Raw genomic sequence first — 9145 nt, forward strand, 5'->3', positions numbered from 1 at the left:
GTGTAAACAAAGTCCATTGTGTTATTGCCCCGTGTTGGAAAGTCTATGTGTTGTTGTATTTTTGGAAAAACACTCTTTAGGTCTGCATGGTTAAAGTCCCCTGCCAGGATGAGAAAAGCATCGGGGTGGGCTGTCTGCTGCTCACTAATGTGCAGTTTCCGTAAACACAAAAGCACAACAGTCCTTTACAGTCCTATGTGATGAACGAAGTAGACGGATGTAGTCCAGTTTGTTGTCTAGCGAGCGTACGTTCGCTAGAATGATGGAGGGGATAGCAGGTTTGTGGGGGTTAGCCGCTAGCCTTGTTCGGATACCCCCGCGCTTACCCCTCTTCTGCTTCCTCTCGCGCCGCTTGAAGCGCCTCCATTGTGGGCGAGGTGGTGAGGTGGGGGTCAGAGGATGGGTAGGCATCCGGAGCAAGCCGAGATCTTGCAGCTCATCAGTGTCCGCGGAGTTTAACTTGTGAAGTTTGTTTCTACCGATGTCGAGCAGAAATGTTCGACTATATGCGCACTTAAGGACAGATAAACGTGACGTTGACGCACAATAACATGGCGACGCACAAGACGAGGAACACAAAAACACATTAATAACATATTAATAAATAATACCAAGTTTTAACACATCTGCTACATTCCAGTGGAGCCTCCGTTGCGCTCTACCACAGCTGGCAAAACTTTCTGAAGGTGGTTTAAGCACCAAATAAGTGGTTTAAATTATGTTAGTCTCCTTATTTCTTTCCGTTTTATTTTAAATATTATAAATGTTTAAAGTTTTAGGTAAAGACGTCAAATATGCCCACACATGCAAGCTAAACTAGATCATATCTGAGTCATCACGCTTTATTACCCAACCAAAATCAGCGAGGAAAAAATAAATGTTTTAAATTAAATTATATTTAAATGTTAAATTAAAAAAAAAAAAAATTTAAATTTTAAATGCCATTTAAAAAATAGTTGCTAAAATTAATGTGTTACTTAGTTACATTTTTAGGCATTAGCCAAACAGAAAGCCTGTCTACGGTAAATCCACACGCACTAAATAGCCTACCTTTTTCTTTTATAACACTGTAAACATAACTTCGCAGGTCGATCATCTTCAAACGCAAAAGGCATTTTTAAGTGTCCTAACTTGACTGCTGCTGTAGAATGGGATGTTTTTTTACATAACTTTAAACGTGTGCTTTAGCTATGTCAAAATGAAAGCAAATTTTTTTAAGGGTTCTGCGTTTTGTCAATTGTATAGCTTTAATAATAATAATAATAATAATAATAATAATAATAATAATAATAATAATAATAATAATGGATATAACAAATTATAATATTATAGTATAGACATTTTTACTAGGCTACTTTAATATTAATCCCTAACTGAAAAACTAATGTGAAAATGACTGGCAGCTGTGCTAAAATTAATATAATGGCAAATTTCTTCTGCGTTTTTTCCCTTTATAGCTCAATAGTTTTATTCAAAGAATAGAGTCTCTCTTCAACTTTCAGGTTTGAGGTGGGGGAAGAAGTGGCAGAGGCAATTCAAATGTACCATCTCTAAATTAAAAAAGGCCGTAGTTTCAGTGTAAACTTAGTAAAGGTGAGTTTCTTTGGCGATGATGTGTACAGTGTTAGATTTTATATTTAGCGGACATTTGCGCTGAACACGCGGTGAATGCAACGCATCGAGATTCGGGCACCTTCTCCGAAAACACTCGATTGATCTCAGCTGGCGGATCAACATTTACCTCATGTCATGATCGCTGTCATCTGCGCCATTATTATTATTATAACTTTAGGTGAGGTTGAAGAAAATTGAATGCCTTATTATTTAGAATTAGCTATTATTGATGTAAATGCAGGCCGTTCAAGGCGCATAATTGATTTATTACGGTATTGACGGTATTAGAAAATCCATGTCGTGGCGCAATGTCACACCGGTGATGACTATGACACCGGTGTACCGCCCACCCCTACTACCTGTTATTTAAAATATCTATATTACGCTCCAAGCATTCGCCAAAACGAACATATTTTTAAGTAAAAACACAGAACATAGCTGAATAGAGTGTTGCCTGCTTTAAACGATGGGTTAATTATATTATAACTGGTTATGTTCAGGTCAATGAAATAATACCTTTAATAAATAAAATATGTTCGTAAGAACGTGGTGGGCCAGTGATTCTGTCGCTGTCATCAGTGGTTTAATGAGCTCAGGAGAATTCTGCTTTGCATTTTTCTATGCATTACTAACATCACTAAACCAGACATTTGTTTTATAAGTTAACCAAATATTCGCAGAGATTCAGCAGTTTTTTTTCTGACGCGTTTGCCAGTCATGCCAGTCAGTGAAAAAAAAAGTAACCGTGGCCCTGTTTGCAGGTATTAATATTCGTTTTTTTGTCAATCTGATGCAACTTTTATTATTTATACAGGACATTAAAATGCAATTAAAAGTTTCAAATCAATTAAACTCAATTTATAAAAGGGCTAGCCTATTTTATGCATTAAATATAACTAATTTCCTTTATTTCTGACTAGACCATGCATTTTAGACTATTTTACAATTGTAATATGTGCATATGCTTTTTTTAAATAACATTCGTTTAACAAATATTTTAGCACATCGAAAGTAATTAAGTGACCTGTTTTTTTTTTTTTTATTAAAACCTTTATGCAAAAGGATCAGAGGATAAATTATCGTAGGATAAACGTATCTTATGGAAAAACACCAATTGACGGGCTCTGCTTTCGGTTTTAAAAGAATCAAGCAGCTTTAAAAAATATAATTTGCTGAAGAGAAATGACAGGAAAAAAAGAAAGAAAAAGATTAAATATAAAGGGACTGTTAAAAGAACATTTCTCTTTAATATATTCTTTCGACTCCGAAACATCAGCTAAGATTATGATGAATGACGGAGTTTCTCTATTGCCTGCTTCAGCAGTGCGTCCCGGTCTATGAAGGAGGAGGCGGAGAGAATGCGCTGTTTAGTTTCGGCTTGATATATTTAAATAAAAACTAACACCGAACTGCTTTTAACGCTCAAAAAGTTAAACTAAAATGCACAACTCTTGTTGGTTGCACCCGTGGGATGCACAATGAACCAAACGCGCCGTTATTTTAATTCTATATTCGTGAAGAATGAGCCATGAGATTGAGATTTTTGAAGGTGCTCTCTAGCGGCGAAGTTCCTGGCAGAGTAGCGAGTGAAAAAATGTGCATAAAGAAATTGGACAAGAGGAATAACATTTAAAATTATATAACAAGCATCGTATTCTTTCTAATCCTCGCCCAGTTTTAATACAAGTTGTGTTTTTTTAATATTTGTGGCTGGGAAGTTTATTAAGAATATATTTATAATGATATATAATTAAATAAATACATAATTATATATATATATAGAGAGAGAGAGAGAGAGAGAGAGAGAGAGAGAGAGAGAGAGAGAGAGAGAGAGAGAGAGAGAGAGAGAGAGAGAGAGAGAGAGAGAGAGAGAGAGAGAGAGAGAGAGAGAGAGAGAGAGAGAGAGAGAGAGAGAGAGAGAGAAAAATTATTTTTATTATACTTTTAGTGATCTGCTTAAGGTAGGTCAATTTATTTTTTTTTGCTTTTGATGAAGCAGCATTCAACTTAAGCTCTTTAGACCATGCCCCTGACCGTTTCTCAGTGTTTCGCCGCAATATCTTTAAATAAATTATTTATTTAGGCATATTTTCATTATTAATTTATTTTCATTATTCGTTTATTATTATGTACAATAATTCAGACATAAAATAAGATAGTAAAATATAATCAACAACGAAAATGTAACTAAAAACATAAATAAAAACATAAATGAAAAAGTCTTGTCTTAGTCCTATCAAAACGACAAACACTAAAAGCAGGCTAAAAGACTATTTATTTATTTATTTAAGACTACTTATTTGTACTGAATGTGTGTGTCATGTTAGTTGTCTTTTATTTCTTCAATTCCAAAACGAGTCCTCTTTGCACTTAAAAAGTTTACAATAAAGTGTGTTAACAAATTTTAAATGATTAATGAAGGACTTATAATGCTTTGACCTATTGTTTAATATCATTTACAAGCACAGTAGCATATTTAAAGCTGCTGTAAAGGCTATTTCTTTCCGTTCGCATCCCGTCCATTTGCGCCCCCTGGCGGCTTTTTCACAAACTGCGGTCCTACACTAAAAACAGAGCAGCAGTTATTTCAAACGGCGGCGGTATAAGGCCCGGCGGTAATAGTCACTTTGAACTCTCACCTACTGTATCTGCCGATGTTTAAAGTCATGTAGTGTGAACTAGGCTTTAAATGTTTTCCAGACAGACTTAATCAAGTAGGACAATTAAAAGCTTTATATTTAGTGTATTAATTGAGCACCAATGGTCATTAGCTCATCCCTACTACTCTTACTGCATCCTTGTGTGTGACTTATAAGCATTTTGCCAGGCAGATCATGAAATCTGTGAGAGTGAGTGTTTGATGAGTGGTGTGATTTGCAGGAATGGGTTCCCATTATCAGACAAGATCAGGTCAGTCAGAGGAAGATGAAGGCCCAGCCTCCTCTCTCTGATGCATATCTGCTCGGGATGCCAGCAAAGCGCAGGAAGGTAAATGTTATTTGCTTGTTCACATTGCAATACACTCATGTTTTACTGCTGTTTTGTCTGACTGTCAACGTCAGTTTCATTTCTATAGCGCCATTTAGACGATAATTGTTGACTAAAGTACTGTACAATATATACCTTACTGTTTCATTAACCTATATTAGGTCAAACAGGTATGCAGGTGTTAATCCATTCATGGGTATAAAATGGCAGATTATTTCAAAGGAAATTATATAATCATGGCTTCACAGGGATATTGTTCTGCCCAGTCTGGTTAAGCATCACAATAATCAAAATGGTTGTCATTGTGTGTCTCCTAGATGGTGAAGAGTGATGGGCTCAGACTGTCTCTCTCTGAGGCAGTGAGTCAAGCGGCCAGATCAGCCGGTGTAACACCCATCACAGCTCCTAATGCCCTAGAAGGGGACTTAGAAAATCCTGAGCTTCAGGAAGCCTACAGTGAACAGGTATCTTGAGTGGAAAGTAATCATTATGTGTTTTTCTTTGGTTTGTAATTAAGACATTTATTAAAGATCATTGATTCTGAGTGTAAATTATGTTAGACCCTGATATACTCACAGCAAAGTTCCCATTCCAGTTCGTTTAGAGATAAAAAGCACGCAAATTAGATGAATATGTAAATTATATGTAGTAGATTGACATCAGTGATATAACAGCAGATGATAACTTCTGATAATAGAGATGTTCAGCTAGAATGCAGCTCTCCAAACAAGTCACAGAGTAGATTGCTTTTATTGCACACAGTTTTTGAGTACATGAATAGAATTCTGTATTAAAGGGCACCTATGATAAAAATCAACTTTTGTAAGCTGTTTGTACAGAACTGTGTGTAGGTATAGTGTGTCCACAGTCATACTGGAGTAATAGAAACACAACACTTCTCTTTAAAAAATTTCTGACTTTAAAATAGGATCCAAATCTCTTCCATTTTAAGGCCCACTGCAACTTGAATTAGGAGTAGGGTTTTTTCCGCCCACGCAATTGATTGGCAGCCAATTTTTAACATGTCTCCGTAGTAATGTGTATAATCATATGAACAAGACAGAACGTGTGCAAAGCAACTGATGTTAAAAGATCTGTTCAGCTCTCTGTGATCATCTGCCCCTCAAGAAAGAGTTTGTAATAAAGAAAAGACCGTAAAATCACTACGTAATGCATCATCACAGCCGCATAGTGTCAGTACAATTAAAAAAGAAGCTTCAATCCCAGTTTGTAGACTTTATTCCGTTTTTTTATACATTAGCATAACAGATATCCATACAGCAGTGGATATTATTGTGTATCCTGTTTGGGAAAGTTCTTAGTAAGGGAGATCTGCTTCATTCTTGTCTGTCACTGCGCTGTTTATCTACGTGAGATGCAGCAGGTGAAGGCTACACGCATCAAAGCAATAGACAGATCTTATGGCTCTGACACGTACGTGGGAACGGTGGGCGGGGAGAACCAGCTCATTTGCATTGAAGCCACAGGCAATAAAAACAGCTACAGTGACCTAAAAGCTCAAATTTCACAAATTCAGAAAGCTATAATAAATAATCTGATGGGTGTTTTGAGCTAAAACACCCATTTGAGCTAAATCAACACCCAGTTTTGAGCTAAATTTTTACAGATGCATTCTGGAGGCACAAAAGACTTGCATTAAATCTTGAAAAAGAGGTAAAATAGGTGCCCTTTAAAAGTTACATTTTTATTATAATATTGAATAATTATAATTTTATCTTTATTTTATGGGCCGTGCTAGATATAAAAAAAAATATGGAATTGCAATTAAGTAAAATATTCCAATTTGGATTTCCAGAAAAGATACAGTTCTTTATTTCATGGTTGCGTGTGAATGTGTAAATGTATAAATATTTTGACCTGTTCTCCAATCATGTCAAAAACATTTTTAATTGATTTTTATTTTAATTAGCTTTTTTAATTGAAAGTTTGAGACTTCTTTTTAAAAGGCTCACTAAATTTGTCTTCGACTGTAGTAGTGGAAATAGTGGAAGTAGGGGAATGTTAGGGATGAAAATATCCACTAAAAAAAACTGCTGTAAAAATGCATCAGAGAGATTTTTTTTTTCTCTCCCCTCATAAATCTGTTAATCAGCCTCAGTCCTGATCTAAACTACTAATTACTTAGAAAATGACAGAATTTTAACTCTTTAATTCATAAATAATGTCACTGATTTGGTGAATAAAAAAACACACAAAATGACGTATTTTCAATGTAAAAAGTAATTGTGGACTGGATTTCTTTTAACTTTTATCAAAGTTATGGACATGTGAAACAGTATTGCCTTTGATGCATTGTTTTTGGTTCATTTTCATTTTTTCTCCCTAATTTATTGTTGGTGGCTGTTTTTGCCCCATTGACGACCATTATAACCACATTTTTTGATTACAAAACCATGAAACCATATAATCATGCATTTTTGTTTGTTGGTGTTTTTGATTGTTTTTTCCTATAAGAGGTAAAAAAAAAAAAAAATTATTTTTACTGTTGATCTTCAGTTGGCACCATTAACCCTTTAGATAGGCCTGTGCAAAAAAAAAAAAGCTTAGTTTCTGGATTTTATATGGAGTATAACAGCAAATTAAAGTGTGTGACTGTGAGTGTAAGAGTGACCTTTACATACTTATCTTGATCTGTCTGAGAAAATCTAAATATGCATCTCAGCTCTCAGAACTACATGGTGTAAACGAAGACTGTGCATTTATACACTAGCAAATGTGTTTATATTAGAAGTCAATGGGGCAAAAACAGCCACCAACAGTAAATTAGGAAGAGAAAATGAAAATCTAACAACGCATCAAAGCCAATGTTGTTACTAATCTTTCACATGTCCAATACTGTGATTAAAGGTCAAATTAATCCAGTTCACAATTACTTTTTGTTGAAAATGTCAATTTGTGCATGTTTTTTTTCACCAAATAAGTGGCATCATTTATGAATTTGCCAATTGAAGACTTAAAATTTCTGTAATTTTCTAAACAATTTAGTAGTTTTGATCAGGACTGAGGTTGATTTAACAGATTTATGCAAAAGAAATTGAAAAAAAATATAATATAATATTTATCTGATGGATTTTTACATCTGTTTAATTTAGTGGACGTTTTTATCCCGAACATAACAAAAGGAAAGTCAAAACCAATCTTTTTTTTTTCAATCAGTTTTAACACCTCTTAAACTCTTTTTATTTTGGGTTTTGACTATATTTTGATTGACACAACTCACTAATATAATAGTTTTCCTTTTCTCCCCAGCTGAAAAACGACATCCAGAAGCGAGTAAAGGACGACCCAGATTACAACCCCAGGCGGTTTCCTAACACACATCAGGTGTTTCCTCCAGACTCCTAATTTTTCCTCTTGCTTACATGTTCAGCCCTGTTCCTCGCGTGGGGTGTGTGTTTGATTTGCACAGTTGTGTGTTGTCAGACGAGACGACTTCACTCTTCACATTTCTATCAGTATCTTTTAACAGACTATGAGTCTCGGCTTGCAGGACCACGTCTGGATGCTTCATCAGATGTTCTATTGTGTAGTTCGTGCATGTATGGAGGAGTCGCGTGCTGTCTGTGCACACGCAACATCTGATAAGCATCTCTTCCTGGTCAACACAGATACATTTGTGTCAAGAGGCGGTCTGAGCGCCACCGCTGCATCACAACTGTGTTATGGTGCAGTCTGATAAATAAGTAAGTGAATCCAGAAAGATATATGTGCCGATAACAAAAGGATTAAACTGATAATGCAGAAAGGATGCTGTTGTTTAAAGCTTTACTGATAATATAACATTACGCCTTGCCTTTCACCTCTCCCATGATTCTGCTACGGCTTTATCTATGGTACCTTGCAAAATAATAATCAATGTGTGTAATTATGTAATTTGGACATGACATTTGAAACCATGAATGTAAAATGCCTGAAATTAAACATTTTTGCACTGGTTTAGTGCATTTTCTGTGCTATTTGGTATTTTGTCAAATCACAGAGATCTCTTTATGATATTACTTAAATGAATAGAGTTAGCAGTCTTTCTTATTTTAGTAACTGTATTTAAAATGTTAAATCATTTAGATGTTCTGTTTAGTTGTTTTAGTAGTTTACTAATTTACATTTTTAGTATGGTTTTGTTTTTGTCAGTTTAACTAGTTAAAAAACATTTATACACTGCCTGACAAAAGTCTTGTCGCTAATCAAAGATATAGGAATAACAAATAACTTCTAGTTGATCATTTGGTATCAGAAGTGGCTTATATGAAAGGCAAAGGCCTCTAGATTACGCTTATTTTATCAAAATAAAATATGATCATGCCTTGATTTTTAATTATTTAATCAGTACAGTAAGGTCTGACTTTGCTTAGACAAAAGTCTTGTCACTTAACAGAAATAATGTACAGTATAGAATATAAAGTCATGGTGCAGTGGAAAAAGAATTAACATTGTGTTTGACTCCCATGAGCTTGGACGACTGCATCCATACATCTCCATCCTGAACGAAACCCCAAACCATGATTTTTCCTGAGAATCTTGG

At 35.1% G+C, this 9145-nt stretch overlaps 1 protein-coding gene across 2 annotated transcripts in view; it reads left to right on the top strand.

Moving 5' to 3' along the window:
- bag6 (BCL2 associated athanogene 6) overlaps nt 1-8559 on the top strand; it is a 47096-nt gene extending 38537 nt beyond the window's left edge. For both annotated transcript variants that reach the window (XM_056473306.1, XM_056473307.1), the window contains exons 23-25: nt 4495-4602; nt 4920-5066; nt 7873-8559. In XM_056473306.1, coding sequence (XP_056329281.1) covers nt 4495-4602; nt 4920-5066; nt 7873-7968 — 351 coding nt within the window. In that variant the 3' untranslated portion in view covers nt 7969-8559. The remainder of the gene's footprint in view (nt 1-4494; nt 4603-4919; nt 5067-7872) is intronic.
- The last annotated feature ends 586 nt before the right edge of the window (nt 8560-9145 follow it).

The sequence above is a fragment of the Danio aesculapii genome, chromosome 15, assembly GCF_903798145.1.
Source record: "Danio aesculapii chromosome 15, fDanAes4.1, whole genome shotgun sequence".
Taxonomy (NCBI): Eukaryota; Metazoa; Chordata; class Actinopteri; order Cypriniformes; family Danionidae; genus Danio; species Danio aesculapii.